Source organism: Apteryx rowi, unplaced genomic scaffold (assembly GCF_003343035.1).
Source record: "Apteryx rowi isolate R43461 unplaced genomic scaffold, aptRow1 scaffold_10, whole genome shotgun sequence".
Lineage (NCBI taxonomy): Eukaryota > Metazoa > Chordata > Aves > Apterygiformes > Apterygidae > Apteryx > Apteryx rowi.
The window spans coordinates 3,752,860-3,772,244 of NW_020447197.1; the positions used below are offsets into that span (position 1 = coordinate 3,752,860).

At 40.4% G+C, this 19,385-nt stretch overlaps 1 protein-coding gene across 6 annotated transcripts in view; it reads right to left on the reverse strand.

Annotated features, from left to right (window-relative positions):
- Positions 1 to 19,385, reverse strand: part of FNDC3B (fibronectin type III domain containing 3B) — a 179,143-nt gene that overhangs the window by 69,328 nt on the left and 90,430 nt on the right. For all 6 annotated transcript variants that reach the window (XM_026061452.1, XM_026061460.1, XM_026061485.1 and 3 more), the window contains 3 exons: positions 9,063 to 9,121; positions 2,748 to 2,905; positions 454 to 513 (listed from right to left, as the gene is read on the reverse strand). In XM_026061452.1, the coding sequence (XP_025917237.1) occupies positions 454 to 513; positions 2,748 to 2,905; positions 9,063 to 9,121 (277 nt within the window). The remainder of the gene's footprint in view (positions 1 to 453; positions 514 to 2,747; positions 2,906 to 9,062; positions 9,122 to 19,385) is intronic.

Here is a 19,385-nt window from a genome sequence, read left to right on the forward strand (position 1 = left end):
GGAGAGGTGTTCCTCCAAGAAATTCTTTGAAAAATCAAGTCAGCTTTGTAAAATACATAGAGCAGTTCCAACACCAGCCTTACTGCTTGCCTCGCAACAGGCTTGAGGTATCCTATACTTCATACCCAAGCACCTCAAGACTTGTTATACTTATATACATATATATGTATACAGATAGGCAGAAATATAGGTAGAGACAGATATCTTTTTACTCTTACTTTAGCAATAACAACAATATGACAGAAAAGTTCATGTTCAGAAAGCACTCTCATAACTTTGAGTCTGAGATAAAATGGATCAAAGAATACTTAGGAGGCATGAAATAAATCCTGCAGAGGCGACCACTAAGTTCTTGAGTTGCACTACATATAGTTAGATAAAAAATTTCCACATTTATTCTCATATATTTGAGCTGACTACATTTAAGTGACATTCAGAGTCACACTAACTCACCTGATGTGATAATCCGTTGCTGGCCTAAGGTCTTTCAGGTTATATTCTAGTTCTTCTCCACTGCAGAAAGAAACCATAAACAAATCATGAAGAACAGCATCATATTGAGCGCAGCTATTGATTTGCCAGTGACTAGGGATTCCTACATATTACGACTTGAAAGAAGAAAAAAAATCCATCACAGAACAATAATAGTAAGGAATACAGGACCGATTTATCAACACACTTCAGTTTCTTGAAAGCCTTATAAAGCCTGAGCAGAAGAGTAGCCATGATCCCAATTTTTAAAGTCAGCTAACTATGTGGGTGCTATCCTGACATCTGTTGATATTCATATAAAGTTTATTGTGTTTTTCAACCCTCTCAGAGTTGAAAGGAGCTGAATCAATACAACATTACTGTTGTACTTTTGCACATTTATGATTTCAAACTACTTCAGAAAAAGTGAGAGTCAAACCTCACAGGTAAAAAGTAGCTCCTTGCACAACTGTTTCACTTGTGATCATTCGCTTTCTCTTCCAGAAGCCCATTTGCTGTGAGGACTATGGCAAAGAGACAGGCAATTAACCCTCAAACAGCCAGACCCAGACCTCTCCCAACCGCAAGAAAAGAAGAACTGATTTTCAGACATTCTAGGAAGCAATAGTACATAATTTATTAATTTCAAATGTAGCCAGCATAGTCAGGGATGTTGTTCTTCCTTTCGCCTTGTCTGCTGGTAAATAAAGACTAGACTGACTCGTGCATTGCTGCTGCTGTGACAGTTATGGTATGGGTCAGTGCTTAATAAAGCAATAACCATCTCATGTATCTGCTTGGTTTATTCATTATTTTACTGAAATATGGGAAACGAAAAAATTCTCAGTTTTGCATAAAGAAATATTTTATAGATAGATGGGCAAGTATAGGGAGATGTCTCAAAAACAAGAGACCAAAATCAGTGTTATTTCAAACAAAAAGCACACACCTGTTGGGCTGACAGAAATCCTGCCAAAACTCTTCGTTTTCCATACAGTCCAATTCTCCAAAAATTCAGAATTTTTTTCTCCCTGGCTTGAGTGCATTTCTTTGCAAAGACAGTGTATTCAACATACTGCAGGACTTTTTGCCTACAGTAATAAATACTGTTGCTTATGAGAGAGCCTACCACACCAAGCTAACGGCTCTACTCTGGCGAGGAGCAGGAGACAGATTGCTACTTGCAGCTTCAAAACAGGCGCACAACATTTCATAGCTGCAAGAAAACATTTGGCTGTTACACCAGCAAGCACCAAAGGTGCAAGAAAGCATCCTTCCCATTTTAAGTGCTCAGAAAGATTGTCTATTCAGCACAATGTATTAACATATAGAGATACTCACACTGGCTCAAAACAGCTAGTGTGAATATTGGAAAAAACACAGCTGTATTGCAGTAACGTTTCCCTGGTTAGTATTCTCTGTTAACATTACCCAAGATTGTTTGTGCAGAGCTGCCTCAAGCATCCAGGAGGAATACCCTAATTCACAGGACATCCTAGAAGACACTTTGGTCACATACATAAATACTGTACCACCTGGACTCTATTGAATGAGATTTGTGAAGGATTTGCTATTTCACAATAGCCATCTCAATTTTCTATCCTAGACATCATTAGAGAACAAAAAAGAAAGGTATAACGCCATATGTACTTGACCACAAAATAAGCTCAGATGATCACTGAAATTAGAGACAGAGAAATCCCTCAAGAATTTTTACTTTGGACTGCTAACAGCCAAGTATTCAAGACTTTTCTGCGGACCTTATTATATAGTCTACTGGTGGGCATGCTCCCTTCTCTGCCGATCAAAGGCAATCTGAAGCAGCAGAGCTTTCACCTATTGCTCTTCAGCTCAAAAAGAACTGGGTTTAATGTTCTTAATTATGGAAGTCCACAGAAAACACAGTCCATCAGGAAGGCAACCATCCTACCTGCATGGCGTACATGAAAGGGTTTTGATATTTAGCACAAGAGAAATAGCAATCTTTTCACTGCTAATGAGAGACAGCAATGTACGTGAGACCTAGAGTATGCTAAGGAGGCAGGAGGGGGAAGGCAACCGGGGGCCTTGTGCCACGCACTCGGCTAGCTCGCTGCAAGCTCCTTCGGGCGCGAGGATCCGAGGGGAAAAGAGGAAGGAATTACAGGCAGCTGGGACACGTGCCTTCTTTGTGCAACTGATGGGGATGCCCACGTAGGCCCTGAAAAGCTAAGAGAGATTATTTCTAATGAAAACACAAACTGAGAGTAAGACAAGTGTAAAAATGATACTGTTACCTGTAAATTATCTTGTATTTTCCATCCCTCCCTTTATCTGATAAGGCAACCTCATAAGTACAGGTGTAAGGCAAACCATTGCTGTGTCTATCTGCATTTAAAAGGCCGGCGGGAGGTGACCACGTAAGTAAAGCTGTTCTTGCTTGAATATTTGTAACCTATAAAAGAAACATTAGTTACTCTGAATTCAAGAACAAGGTTGTCTTCTAAATATTTGCTTTTTGCTTGAATCTTCACAATCAATTTCTTATAATCAGCAAGAAATTTAAGAGCTAGAGGTGAAATGCAAAATTAAAAATGGTCATCAACAAAACAAAAATACTGATCCACAGAATAAATAAACATCTAACAAGTGAGGAATATAAAGATACATACGCCCACAGGGAGCTGGCTACTTATTGCCTAAGGGTTCATTAAAGTATTCCTTGCACCATTTTTAAAGTACCCTGCTGTTGTGGCCATTATCAGAAAGTAAGTGGAAATAAGAGGAGCAGTGACTTCATTCTATAGATTTTCTTGTCCGCACTTATTTTTCTAAAGCTTCTGTTAGTGAGATTCTCAAAAAAACCAGCAATGGCATTTTTAGTCATCCTGTTCCTTCTTGTAACTCAAAGCTGCAATAATTCAAGTATCTGCAAAGTTACACTGACTCGAAAGCCTAGGGAAGGATCACATTAAAAGTCTGACTTGCCAATTAAAAATTAAATCCCAAATCAATCACTTTACACCCTGACAGAAAGAGAGTATTTATGATCCGTAGTCACCACTGGGTGCAGCTCTGCAAGGGAATCTAAATGGCAGATGGGCCAGAATTCTCTTCGAGTAAAAAAAATGAAAAATGCCTCAAGCCCCATCACCAAAACAGCTATATCATGGCCAGCTGTGCAGCCGTATTCTTCTGGAAACCCAGCTCCAAATAACTCTAGACTGACAGAGCTTAAACCTAGTGTAGCTTTTGTTGGGCGACTCCAGGCCTCAACAGGAGAGCCCGTGGGCACCTTGCCAGCAGCATCCTTCATCACATGCACGTGCAGAACAGGAGCTTCCAGGAGAACAGGCTTCTGTTATCAAGCCAAGAAAGAAAGAAAGAAAAAGTCCTTCCCCCCACTCACTGCTTCAAAGGAAATAAAAAAAACTATTGTTACTTTGGCTATCATGGAAAGACAGTGCAGAATTTTTATGCAAGTCTTCTGAAAAAAATCCAGAGAATATTCTGTAGCCCCAAGCACTCTGCCACAAACTCCTCAGCTTTCGTAAGGAAAATGACTGCTTTTTAAAAAAGTACAGTGTCAAGTGTAACTTTTTTAGATAGCCTCCATGGGGAGAAACAAAATCATGAGGTTTTAGATTCTTTATTAATTTCTTCTACACACAAAATTACACTGGTTTTACCATTTTAACAGATTTCTCCAAAATACAAAGAAAAACCTTGTCCTTTTGTAGGTGTAAGAGGGTAAGGGAGAATGACACAGGTGCTTAGCTACACATTTCCAATATTTTCCTTGAGGGATCTGAAACACCTTACCACCAACTAATGATTTAGCACTGGCATTTTAGCATTAGTTTGCTACATAACTGTGCTTAGAATGAAATTGTTAAGGTTCAGGTTGCGATTCTGTAAGACCATAGCCTAGCAATGGGCTGGAATATCAGATTTTAAGGCCTGCTTGCTTACAAGTCAGACTTCTGGATATCTTTAAATGTATATACTGCAGAATATTTAACTTCCCATGTGAAAACACATTGCTTCCAGCTGAAAAGCACTCCAACTGTTGTATATGATACCGATATATCAAGCATATGCTTTCTAAGCAAGTCATAAATCTGTGTTTTTAACATAATGACAAGTAGGTGAAACCACAGTGTCTCATCTTAACTTCAATACTGTACTCTCAAAAGTTAAAGATTTTTATTTATTGCAGCACACTTAGTCTTGCCAAAAAGAAAACTTCTGTTCAACATAATATGAAAAACAAGTTGTAAAACAAGAAGTTAAGCAGTAGCAACATTTTTTAATTAAAGATATGAACATGCAAATCCTTGTATACATATTCAGTGGATTTCTTGCTCTAGTCGCATTTTTCTGATACTAGGAAATCAATGTTTCCTTCAAAATTTGGACCAGCAAAAACTGATCTTAGATATCGACAAAAATTCTGAATGTTTCAAATAAGACAAAAAATTAAATGTCATATATATGTGTGTGTATATCTGTACATATATATATGAATTTAGTTGCAACAAAGATATTTAGAGCTAAAAATCTGCACTTTATATAACGTATATAGATCAGAGAACTGGATAATAAAAAGATCCAAACATGAATTTTCTTTTAACATACATTACTACTATTTACCAGCTCAACCCATGAACACGCAGTTTCTTTTATTATTATGGAAATATGCTTGCATAATTGTTTTTCATAAACTCAGACGGGCTTGGAACTCGAGGCATGATATCCTGCCAATGTTCTATTGCAATGTTTTTCTCTATGACTACTCACGAGGACACACGTATATATATTCTGCGTATGGCAAAAACCCTGGCCTTTCATGAACTCCAGCGATCTGTAAAAGGTCTTTTATCATTTCTTAAAATAAGACTAGAAAACCCTAGAAAACGGTAGGTTAGCATTCTAAGTTAGCGTATACACATTTGCACACGGTGGATAAAAGTCAGAAGCAGCTCCTAAGCACAGTGTTTACCTACCTACACCGTGGAACTGATACAGGGCTCAGAGTCATTGCTGGCCTATTTTGGGGGTATTACGTACGTAGCAACAGCTGATGCAGTTTTTCAAATAAACACAACAGATCATTGAATACAATTCTTAGCTGTACTGAGTACGCAAACCAAGCGTAGCAGCAAGCGAGGGTCAGCCTGTATGACAGGGTCAGGAAACACAAAACTATACACACGCTAAGTGCCGAACAGGCGGCTAGAACAGCACTGTGCATGGCAGAGCAACAACAGGCTTATTTGTACCACTGGAGATACGTATATCTACTGCTCACCAACTATGCGGCTCAAAGTCGTATCATGCTCACCAGAGGTGTATCTCTTCAGTATCTTATTTAATGGCCAAGCAACCATTTAACCTCACTAAGCAACTTCTACATGGAGCAAAAAACACTCGCTTTGCAATGAAAAAGGGCATATTCAATAAATGGGATTATAATGAACTGAAAATAAGCAAAAATTCACAAAATGGCTCAGTGCCTCCAGCTCCAATTCGTCTTCCTCCCGCCTGGGAAGACAAGCACCTTCTGAGAGGTGCCAAGCAGCTGAACAGGTGCGGACCAGCACCCTTTTTGAATTCTCAACACAGTGAAAAACGGGGCAGCTAAAGTCATGATGGTAGGTTTAATGTCACTCCTATTGACTCCGATGCCATCACTCATTCAGGGTATTATTCAAGTCAACTTTAAGCTATAAAGATTTTACTCTAAGTAAGAAACAGTTTATTGTTCATTAACGCTGCCCTCTTTCTACCCTACCAAAACACAACTGACCAGAAAACTTCCTCGTAGATGGGGAGGCAAAGCTTTGGGCTTCTCTCCAGGTAACACAACCTGCCTCATCAGCTCGTAGAATTACTGCATCTGATTTTAACAGGGCTGGCTTTTCCTTTTAGCGAAGGAGTAACAAAAGACTCTCCCACAAGGAGGTTTGGGTCCCTGCTGAAAAGCACAGTTAATTAGTTTCTGAAAACTTCTCAGTTTACGCAGTAAATGCCTGCTTTATACAGTACCAAAACTTGGTGGTGTAAATAATTATTTTATAAAAGCCCCTGGGAAAGAATCCCAGCTCCTCCGCGACTTTAATAAGGTTACAAGGCTGATGAATATCAGTCCTCCCAGGCATTCAGGTACCGAACAATGTTTCTGTACAACTTTCATTATCTTTTAAATTCCGGGTTAGCGTTCACAGGCATCGGGCCGGCTGGAGCTTTATTGTGTGTGTGAGAACTACACTGAAAGCAACATTCATCGCCTCCCTCGGGGGCAGCGTCTGAAAGGCCCGGGGGTCAAGCGAATTCATGGTGATTACTAGGTCAAGATTTCACTTTTAAACTCGGGGTCTAATCCTGCAGTTTTAGGCCAAAATCCCGGCGGTTAAATGGGAGTTTCGGCTCGGACCGCGCCAGCGGAGCGGGAGGCGGCCCACCTGCAGCGCTTCCTGCCGGCCCCGCTGCCCGCGGCAGCCGCGCGCCTTGCCGCCGGGCGGGCGATGGCCCCCGAGCCGCTCCACAGCCGCGCGAGCTGCCCCGATGGTGCTGCCCTCGGCCCCTTCCCAGGCGCGCTTCCCTGCTTCTCTCCCCCGCGGAGGTATTTGCTTTAGGGAATGCTTACTTTGCCTGTGATGCTGAGAATTGGTGAGGTTCCAGTTTAAAAAAAAAAACAGGGGAAAAAAATCAAATAGCTTCTTTTAGCTTCACTCCTCTTTGCCACTAACTTGCTGTTTTCTGTTTTTTAAACTCTGTCACTTCTTTCCACACAAGCATTTTTCTATACATTGTTTTACTTCTTTCCATAGACACAAGGCTCACCAAAAACATGGCCCAGTTGACTACTTATACATAATATATAATTCCATCATATATAATACTAAACACACACACATAATTACTGAAAACAGTCAGTGGTATATGATACTCATACGAGTTTAATCACAAATGTCAAAGTTACAGGGGGGCTAACAGAAAATCCCCGAGAACTTCTCCTTAAATGTCATTACCATTTAACCAGCATTTGTCACATTCTCGATTTTTTTTAATTTTATTTTTTTTAAGATTCCTATAACAGCTACTTTTGAAAGTGTGCAAGGAAGTTTATCTTTTTCTATTGGTACTTTTTGCTCCCCTCTGCTTTAAGCACCCTGGTTTCCAGGAACCTAACTGTGCAGAGCTCTGAATCCTGCAAAGCTAAAATAGCTCCTCTTCTTACCTCTGTAGATATAAATGTGAACTATCATATTTTTCTTGTCAGCTCTCTGGGTCTCTGTAAAAGGCATCAAGCTGCGGCATTCTACAAGCCAAGAAGCATCCAGGTAGTCCCCAACACGAACCACTGACTGTTACCCGCTGTGCAATGAAGCGGCATAGTTTGGTGCTAACTGCACTTTCTTAGCCTTCCGACCTCCCCAAGCAATCCTTTTCTACAGTCTTCAGCTTTATACTGTCACTTGTTTCTAAATTAAATAAGGCAATTTTCCTGCTTGAAAACAGGAACTTGGGCTGCAGCCCTCTAGTACCTATAATCTTCGTAAGTCTGACTTAGGTCTGGCTGGCCTAACTTAAAACGGACACTTTTATAAGCAATGAAATAGAGTCCTACAACTGAACACCGTTCTGATTTATTTAGAATGAAAGCATTTAAGAGAACAGATCCTATAAGTAAGACCTCAGCCTCTGCTCACGCATGCCTCTCCCTCAGGTATGCTGCTCCTGCATCTTAGCAATCACCACTTCTTCAGACTTCCACTGCACAATTTCTTTCCATCAGCTGTTCAGTTGCTACTGAACTCGGTCCTTATAAGAGCATTCTAACAATCCAATTTTTTGTTTGTTTATTTGCTCCCTAGGCTTCCAGCCTAACAGAAAAAGCCTTGCATGCTTTCAGAGCAAAGGATAGAGGCTCTCAAAGTTTCCCCCACTGTGTTGCAATTGCTTCTTCAAGTGTTTGTTTGGACTATTTATTTAGATCCACAATACCCTCCTGGTTTTTCTTTTGACACAAACTAGAAAAACATCACACACAAAGGCCTTATAACCAGATTTATTAAAAAACTTGCTTGACTAGGGTCACACCCAACATTATGGTTATTGCATAGCGATTGAATTTCCATTACAATTCATGTGCTTTCTTTTGCTTAAGACAGATTTGAATATAATAATTGCCATTGAGTAATAGAATTAGCTTAATTTAATCATGATTACAGACATAAATTGCTTATGACAAATAAAATGAAACCCAGAGGGAAGGGGAGAGGAGCTATGTAAATCATCACAACTACACAGCGCTGGGGTCCTCATTACACTATCAGTGCTGAGAGTCCCTTCCTGTAAACAGATGACTGGTGCAATTCTTGCAGCGGGCAGAGGCCATGCATTCCCACAAGCATGGAATATGCTTAGAGTTTACACCCACTGACTGTATCCCTGCAAAACGAATTAGATAAAAATATACACAGGCAACAATCTAGCAAGTAAAAATTCAGAGATGCTCCCTTGTGAAATCCCCAGTAGATTGTGACAGAATGTACTCATCGTATTTGCTATTTTTTCCTTGTATGTGGTAATTCTGGATCACATACCTGTGGTTTCTCCATTCCAGAAAGAATGTCTTGAACCCTTTTTGTTTCTGAATCATATTCTGTAAAATAGAGAATGTAGAAATAGGAAGAAAAATAAATTACCAACATTAAACAAAAACGTCACCTATATCAATATTCCTTCAGGAAGTTATAAACAGGAGAGATGCTGATTATCTGTACATGAGCACCAACTGTTTTGCTTTTGTGAATTTAATGTACACAGTTACATAAATTCATAGTAAAAAATTGTAACATAGAACAAAGAGGGAAGGAAATGACACATAACTGCAGCCATTCAGAAAGGTGGGATTATTGCAAGGGGTGTCCTCCACAAACAGTGTTATTGGCCAAGATTTGGTTTGACAGAGCAAAAACATCCTAGTTCCAAAGATCGACTGTGGAAGAGGCCCAGGGGTTTCTACAGCTCAATTACTGCTGAACCTAATCCCGTCTTGTTAACTAAATATATCCTTACTCCATCAGCTGTAAAGCTTGGCTATCTGCCTGCTCACTGGAGCACCAGGCTACCGGAGAAGACAAACATACTTCTTGCACCCATGCCGAGTAACCCCTGGCCGGCTGAGCAGGGTGTCCATCCCGAGCGCTGAGATTTCGGGCATGCAGGAATAGCTGCACAGCAGCTCACTAACCATCCAGCTGTCTTGAAATGGGATTATCATTTACTGGTCAAAGCTCTTGTAACAGCCTCTCCACTATCAAAGTAGTCATTTCTTGCCAGGCTAATTCTGTTGCTGGACAAGCTGTAATCGCCTCCCTCCCTGAGCCCTCCGCCTGGTGTAGCAGCTCTTACGGGGGTCTACACACAGCATTATTAAAGAACAGGATGTCAAATAGTTTGCAAAAATTAGCTGGATTCTTTTGAGCACAAAAGGTGCTACAAAAGTGATCAGCTGAGCAGTGGAATCAGGCTAAACCCCTTCCCAAAATGTCCTGAGGTAAAACACGAGCTTAGAGTAATGAGGTGACACAGAGCAGCTTTATCCCTTTTGGACCACAGCATAGAGAGAGGCCTCATTTTCCACTAGAGTATTCCTTAATGGAAAATGAGCAACATTTTTTGTCTTTTAATCATAATATAAAAAAGTTTGCTCGCCAAAGCAGACAAATACAACAAGCATACACCTAAAGCAAAATGAGCAGGATCTCTTTATAAAAAAAAAAAATTGGCACAGGAAACAAAAAATATTAATGAAAATTGGCAAGATCAGATGAACAGCTTTCCCAAATGATCCCCCCAAAGCCTGACCTACTTCTTGTAGCTGAAGAACGTGTCTTTATTTTTGTCTGTGACCTGCTTTTAAAAAAGTATCCCTACTTTTTAAAAATTCCGTGTGCTAGGATGCCAAAAAATAAAAGTGGCTGAATGCTGATGGCAAAACTCCAGTGTAAATGCCCATCTCTCTCTAAAGGAATGCACCTTGGTGCAGAGTGGCAATGGCAGATCTCTCTGCTTCACGCATTCCTGAATGCCTTCACTCTCAGCCACTCCAAAAAGAAAAAAAACAGTAATAACTCTGAGCAAGAGGACTGCATGACTGTCTTTTTCCACAGCAGATAACCCTTAGAGCGTATTAATAAAGTGTATAAATTGGCAGGATTCAGCCAGCATAAGATAAAACTGACTTGAAAAGTACACAGATGGACCCAAACTGCTAAGGAAAAGGTCAAGATGTTGATCCAAATAAAAATGTCAGCGAAGTTTAAGGGGTTTCAGAATTCAGGGTTCCCCTCAGTATTATGAGAGAAGCAGAACTGAGCCACAAAAGCTTGGATCCAGACCTGGAAATTCTGGAGGTCTTGTAGGCTTATCTTGAAGGGATGTTAATAAGAAGCAGCTTCTGCAGTTACAGAGCTAACAAAATGCTGCTACTATTCTATTGAAAGTTTATGGTTATTATGTCACCCCTAATTACAACCCCCAGAAGCTGAGCATGAATCATTCTCAACCTAAAATCCCAAACATGTGGACTGAATTTGCTCTCCTCCCTCTGCTTTCTAGCAAGGATGCTATCTGTGTCACACAGAGTAAGAGAGGAAAATAAATGCTAAAGCCCAAAGAAATCTCACTTCCCTCTCCTGTGAAAAATGATCGCTTTGTACAGTAACTGAGCCCTCTGACCCTTGCAGGTCAGGGCTGAAGGTTCAAATCATTGCAAATACTGGAACTGACTTTAAGACCTAAGGGAGTAGGGTATCCCTAGCAAATAAATTTTTAAAATGCACAGGAATCAAAGTCCTAGCACGGAGATTTTTGCTATTAGCTCCCCAAGTACATAACATACTGAGAAGATAAAGCTTTGAGTACCAAATACACTGTAGCCTTGAGTTATGACCATTTATGACCACAAAAGTTCACACAGATAAACCAGACCTGGAAGACAACTGAGATGATTTCTTCAAAGATTATGGGGGAGGTAGAGGGTAGAGAGGGAATGGGACACCCACAGAGCTAAGGTGACAGTGTGAATACAAGGAAGAATTAATAACTGAAATCAAATTTGATCCTCATAGCCTAGACAGCTTGACACATAGATAATGACTACAATAACACATATATGGATGGGCTTTGCATCACATTTTCTAAAGAATAAGACCTATCAGATGATGTACATATGCTGACCAACTATGTCAGATGTCCCCTATGTTGAACACCTCCTGTGTGATCACACATGAAACTGGACAGGCACAATTGATCATTCATTCATTGCATTCACTGCACATACACCTACCACTTAAAAGGTACAGACCAGCTGCATCATGTGTTGCTGATTTGCTAATAGCATGAATCATATTACAAAAACAAAGAAAAAAAATAGATTTTATATTAAGAAGCATCTTTCACCACAAGCTTTGAAATCACTGTACCACACAGAGGACAGTGTGTGCCCTTGAGCCTTATACTGAATTAAAATTAAAATCCCCTAAATAATAGGTAATGTGGTGTGAAAACACAGCAAATGTAAAATATTTGATTAAAAATTAAATACAATGAATGACTTGTATAGCAGAATCAGAGAACAACTCAGTTTGGAAGGAAACATCAGGAGGTCACCTAACCCAATCTCTTGCTTGAACAAAAAAAAAGTGCAAAACTGTCCCATGGAAAAACTTGTTAACAAAACTGAAGCCATCAGTTTTGAGAGAGAAAGTAGCTCACGGAATCGTTACGTTCTTATAGTATTTCAAACACTTACTTTCCCATTTCATAAGCCATAAAAAATTCTCAGGCTTCTATGGATGCTTGGTCTCCTTTCAGTAAAAAAAACAATTATTCACAGTCCTGAGTTAGACTAACCTACAGAGAACTAGACTTGTCATGAATCCTTCCCTCCACAGAAATATGGTCTTACCTGCCAACCTCTCCCGTAATATATTAAGCGTCAAGCTCAATGTCCTTCTCCCAAGCCAACATGGAACAGAAGTCCTTTTGAAATAGAAAGTGATAGGGAGAAAAAGGCATCTTCTGTGCTCTACACTGATAACAGTTGGAGAAAAGCTTTTTCTCTTCCAATAATGCTTAGCTCATTACTGTTCTTAAACATCACCCACAGAGGACTGTTCTGCTAGATTAGCTCACCGGGACATTTAGGGATTTGGAGCACATGCACCTCACAGATGTCACTGATGCAGTGGTGCACAGGTACAGAAATTACCTACGACTGCTTGGGAAAAGGGGTAGGTGGGGATGATTCACTTACTCAGCACTGCCCTTGACTAATGGACAGCTGATTTACTTTTAATCTCTTCCTCAGCTAATTGAGCACTGAGTATCTGATACTAACAAATAAAAGCTTTGTGTATCTCTCTCTCTCCACACTAACAGCGAAACTTGTAGAGACAAGCAGCCAATATGAGCTGCTCTCCGTATCCGACACTAGGAACAGAAGTTCATGTCAAGGAAGAACCCAACTAACACTTCAGGTCATTGTCCCCTTTTAACTTTTCCCCCCTAACATCTGGTCCCTACATCTGCCAGGGCAAAACTTTTTCATCCTAGGAGGAAGCAGGGGGTGGGGATAAATTCCTTGTGAACACTCAGTGGAGTCCTCTGAGGGACAGTACAAAAATCTGAGTTATCCTGCATTTCTGAGATATTAGAGCTGTCCCAAGCTAAAAAATTAGATTCTCATTCCCAAGCTGTGGGTTATTTGGATCCAATGTTTTGGGTTAACCTTTCGTAGCAGAGAAGTCAGCTGTAAGACCTAGACCACATCTAAACTTGCGTTAAGATCATCATCATCTCCCCCTCCCCTCGAAAGTTTTTGGGTCATAACCAAAACTCCATAGATATTACCAGAAATAAATGCCCCTGAAAAATAAGAAATACTTTCCCAGCAGCTGTTAGGTACTAACAAAGTTTCAGTGTTAATTCTTGCTGAACTAAAGCCTTTTATTATATGCTTCTGCTAGCCTATGTCTATGTTCCTTCCTGCACGTACAGTACAAATAAATTTTCAGACCTTTCCAACAATACTTTTGAAAACCAAAAACAGCTTAAAAAAAAACAGAAAAAAATACTTGTTATTTTCAAGGTAAGTTTGAAGTCTCCATGAATAGTTTTCATGTTTGCATGAACAGCAGCTGAGTATGTAAATGTTTTGAAATAGCTACAAGCTCTAAACTAATTAAGATTTTCCCATTGCAAATACAGATTTTAGGTTTGTTCTGCATTCTTTCCTTCGCAGAAAGGAAGAGGTCCAGCTCAATACTTAGCTTCTGGCCACAGAGAGTATTTACTGTTTCAACGGCCTTCCCATTCCAAGGGAATGACATCAGCACTGGTGCTTTGCAAACTTTAAGTCTAACTCTCAAGCAGAGCTCCATGCTCACAGATATGCCAGTCATAACATAACATGCTTTCTCAGAATTTATTCCAGATTTATTGGGGCTGGGACCAGCTTTTATGCTAGGAAATATCTTCTATCAGTCACGTACAGCACAACCTACAATTTGCAAAAAACCACACACTTCAGTACACAGTACCTCTCCTCCGTCAAGTGCCTATTGTTGTCAAAGTTTCAGACAGAAAAAGAACACGTAGACTTTTTCATTTCAGCTGATTTTAGAAATACACATTAAAAAAAAAATCCTTATACAAGAATGAACCTAAAATTTAGGATGCCATGATGTAACTGAGTCACAGAAAACAAGACTAGAGGGGATGTCACAAGGTCATTGAGTCTATATCCCTACCCCAAAACAAGATCATGTTTGATCTTTTTCAATCCATTCCTTAAAAGTTAAAAAATAGTAATAAAAAACCCCATGGCCATGGCAATCTTGCAACCTTCCTAGGCTAGGCAATCTATTTCAACACCTAACTATCCTCCCCATTTCTGCTCAAGTTTTCCTGCTGCAACTCAAATGTAATACTTCTTTCCTGTACATCCATTGGGGATAAGTTTATCAACACCTTCTTTTTTGGCAGCCTTTCACATATTCAGAGACATCTTTCTTTTCAATGGTAAGAAGTCCATTTCTTTCACAGACTGTATATACCAGATCGCAGATCACACTTACTGCTGTCCTGCAGCTTTTTTTTTTTTTTTTTAATTGGTCTACACCCTTCTGCAGATGTGGTACCAGCACCAGCGACAGTGCTCCAGCTGAGGCCTTGGCAACACCCAGGGAGGAGAGACCTACCTGCTCACATAGTTCATTTGGACGTTTCGTTCTCTCATCGGAAACAGGGCAACTTGACTCATGTTTATTTAGCGGTCTACTCTATCTCCCAGCGCTACTACGCATAGGAAAAAAGTAGTTTGAGAATGACTGGCTAAAATGTAGTACTTTGCCCTCATCTTGATCAAACTGTTCTTTTGTTTGTTTTTCGGGGGGTTTTGTTTGTTTTGGTCAAGGCCGTTTGACCATCATGTCCTCCTTCCCTTCCCCTTATCCACCAAGCACTCTCAACCCTATCAGAGCCTGATATAATTTAATAAGAATCAATTTCTATTCCATTCTTCAAGTCCTTAATGAAAATATCGAATAAAATTAGACCAAAGACAGATTCATGCCTAATCTAATCTGATACAGCCTTCCAGTTTGTCCAGGAGGTAGTTCCATGCAGGACAGGGCAGGGATGAACAGCAAGGAGATGTGCTGCTTAACAGGCGTAACACTGAGCAAGAGCAAAGTCCAGTGTCAACCTGGACACACAGTGCTTTATGCACCTCTGTTCTGCTCTTTTTTTGCAACAGGCAAAACTTGGGAGCCCTTTATAATCAAAAACTTTTGAAAGAAATATTTATCTTCAAAAGAGTCAATGACACCACACTAAAACATAATACCCCAAAGAAAATCACTAATTAAGCCTACAAATGCCTGCATAAGTTTTCAATTCTAAATAATAAATATTTCAAATTTCTGCTAAAGACACGAAAGCTGATAAAAACATTAGAAATAAAACATGACTGCAGCTCCCACATTCAAGCTAGGGAGCTGAAAGTTTTCCTGCTTTCAGAAAAGATCCAACCATTGAAACATGTTCTAATTCTTAAAAATAAATAAATTCTGTGCATGAGCACCTCCCGTAAGTCTTCTATTTCTAAGAACCTTCCCACTGTTGCTATCTTAATCCTCCTGCTAAAATGCCTCACTCGATGTCTATGAGCTTATCTTTCAGCACTCTGCTTTAAAAACTAAACCCTATGTAGGTAGCATCTAAAACCAAGTCACTCCCTAAATAACTGAAGTCATAAACAAATCAAAAATCCAGCATAAAAAAATAGAAATATATATTTTTCAGATGTCAATAATAATAATAAATCCTTAGTTAGAGAGGTATGCTTACAATCCTGACTCACTGGGAATTAAGGCAAAGGATAATTAAAGTGTGTACCTCAGCACCCTTGTAATTTAGGCATGAATTTAAATATGTGTTTCAAAGATTTTCCGGGCCATAGTGCATATCTATTAACTCAATAGTTTTACTCCTACTGCTCTCCCACTATCAGTGGGGAAAATACCTGTAGTACAAATGCATTTCATCTGGTTTGTCCTTCTGTTTCAAGTCAGCATTCTGCATATATCTGCCATCACATGGACAAACATCAGATGTTTTCACATCAAGCAGATGTGGAAGCACCCAGATGTATGTAATGAAGTCACTTCTGCTAAAATTTGTGTTAAAAATAAGTGCAAGTTCATTCAATTCTCCCTCTCTCCCAATTTTGTTTTGACGTTCATTTTTCATTGGAACAGAGCAAGGAGAACAAGATCAGTTGCACCAACAAGGGAAATGAAATACTGGATGCAAGGGACAAACGGAGTGCAAGTGACATGTTGCTTTTGGTTTTTTTCTACTTCTTTGTTGCTACTGCTGGAACACAGCAATAACAACTCCTACTTTATTGGCGAAAGATCTGAGTGAATTCCCGCTGTGAACATGCAGTTGGTCCATTAGAAGGCAGAAAAGGGCTTTCTCAGTAAAAATATAGTACCCCCATCTATATCACATACATTTTATATCTTAAGAAAGTGGTTTGTATCTCTTACAAAGAAGATAACAGATGCAGCACACTACATATGGCTGCAGCTGGCTGTTTTTGAAGGAACACCAAATTAAACAGAAACAGAGAAAGTGCAAGTCACATTTGCTAGAACAGGAAACTGCACTTACACACAGGAGCTCTTTCTGGAGAGCTCTCTTTTGTATTTTTGACTTGCTTTAGCTTATTTTCTGTGTCAAAATAATTTTTATATTTTAGGCAGCTTCCCTTTTGCTAGTATGCAACAGAAGCCTGCATGCTCCTCGGGTTTGAAAGCACCGAGAGATCTTTGCAGATAAACACAGGCCGAAGACACAGGCTGCCACATGCAGTGGCCACCAGTCTCTCTTTTTCTAAAGTAAGCTTTTAAAAATGGCATAGCTATCATACAAAAGTAACTAACCAAGAATAACTATTTAAAATTCTGTTGATTTTTTATTAGCATAATCTAAATGCTACAGGCTACAGTTTCAAAGAGCTCTTCTAAGCTGCGCTGGCACGGGCAAAAGCGTCCGTTTGCGCAGGCAGGCAAGCAAGCACCCACGTGTGCGAGCCAGGTAACGATACGCTATATGCTAAAGCCTCTCCATACTGGCAAATTCTCGTGTGTGTGACAGCTATTAGTAAGGTTGAACAAAAGAGCTTGTACAAATCTGAGTTTCTCACCTTCTGGCCAAGGAGGGGACACAGAGCATCGCTCCACGGGTGACACGCCGAACTGGCATGAGAGCAAACATCGGCTCAGTGCCAGGACTCACCACAGTCAACTTGGGCTGGGGGCAGATTTTGAAACGAATTTTTTTCCCCCCTAGCGTTACCCCTTCTGTAGAAGCATTAGATACTGTTACACTGTATGGCATTAGAGTTTACCAAGAGTAACATTATGAGATTGAAGTAAATGATACACAATCCTTCCTTTCCAGTTAGGGAGTGATTTTAGCCATTGTCTCCTCCTGCACCTTGTCTGGTTTGACTGCTGAGACCTGCTACAACACAACGCAAGGGTTTATTCAGGTTTCTTCCTTTTAAACAAGCATTAATTCTTTATCTTTCTTCTGGTTTCTGTTGACTTTCTTTCTCTTCTGCGTCATTTCTGATTTGGTTGGATTTATGAGAGTTACATGTTTTTGACACATCTTTGTAAAACATTCTTCTATCTCTTCTTTCAGGTGTTTATAAGTCTGTTCGGAATTGCCACTGATGCTGTTCAATTTGAACAAGAAATAATATTTTTGCTTTGACAATGAGACTGAAAGGTCATCTTACAATTTTCCCAGAGCTCCTGACTCCTGCTTTCAGGGTAAAAAACCCCTAATGCTTCATTTCAGCTGCAAGCTTTGTTAGTACATGATAACCTTTTTCTAGACGTACTGAAGTTCTCCAAATACCTTATGATTTCCTATGATAGCTGGAATGTGTGGCATTGCTTTATCCTTAATTCCTTTCATTCGTGTACTGCTTCATGCTTTCCTTCTCTTGGTTCTCCTTATTTCCTGTCACTTTAATCTGTGGCTGCCTGTCTGTCTCTCCTTCATTAGTATTCAGGAGTCATGGTACAATCTGGCAAGACAGCCCCAGGCAGCCCTCCAAGTCTGATGAACTGAGCGGTCATTCAAAAGGAGAAGTAACTTCTGCAAAGAGCACCAAGTTACTATTATTATTGCTGCAGGCTGCCACAAATGACACGGTCGTAAAAGCCCTACAGGTTTCTCCAGTGCAGATGAGGAGGAGGAGGGGAGAGCCAACTGAATGGCTAAGATACCCATCCTTCTTAAAACGTGAAAGGCCTCAATAGCGACTCACAAGGACATCTCATTGATGCCAGCTGTGAAGTGACGTTATCTGGCATTTACAGATGCGAGATTTCCTCTCTGAAATAAAAGGTTCCCTTCAACCACAGCAACTGACTTCTCAGCTGCTGGGCAAAGCCAGAGCCTAAAAAAAACCCCCAAACCCACACATCCAAACGATAAAGGGAGGTGTCTCTTCTTCTTTTCCTCTCAACCGAGTTTTATGTTGGTGAAAAGCACAAGTTTGACAGCGCCAGAACTTACAGCCCTCTCTGGACAAGCAGGTCGCAGACAGCTCCGTCGCATCGCACCGCTAGCTCGAGCGGCAGCAGACAGCAAGCGCGTGGTTTGGTCTCTGTTGCCACTTCACTCCTTAGCCTTCCCGCCGAGATGGCCAGCTGGCTTGGCAGTCTCAGAGGTGATCCCTGCACCCTCTAAGAACCGAACGGAAACCAGCCGCCCTCTAACGCGCAGACTCTTACAAGCCTCCACTGTTACCGGCCTTGGCGGCATTCAAGCCTGGGTGCAAAGGGCGAAAGGCTTTTGTATCCTATGACTACTGCCCCACGCCAGCCAGGAAACATTTTTTTCTGAAATATCTCCAACACAGAGAGACAATGGCATCTGTATTGAACCTAATGCAAAACTCACTTTTTTCCCCCTCAATCTTCAAAAATACAAGTGCATGACAAACGGCCAAAGAAAGCCTTTGATAATCTGCCCATTGTACAAAATAGCATTTTTCTGATTAAAAAAAAAAAAACTAGCAAAATAACCTGAAAATCTGCATATTTGCACAGGAACACAATCAGACAGCACAACCAAAGTGAACTCCATAGGAGCTCCAAACTCGGTCTGGATTAAACTGAGCTCTGCAGCCAAAATTAACATTCTCCTTGGCAATGAACCTTGTATAGCCATTGAGTTTGCTGCAACAATATGAAGGCAGGGGAGCACTTCCCTAATGCAAAGGCATGAAGCTGCCCAGTATAGTCTAAGAAACTTTAAGAAAATAACCACAG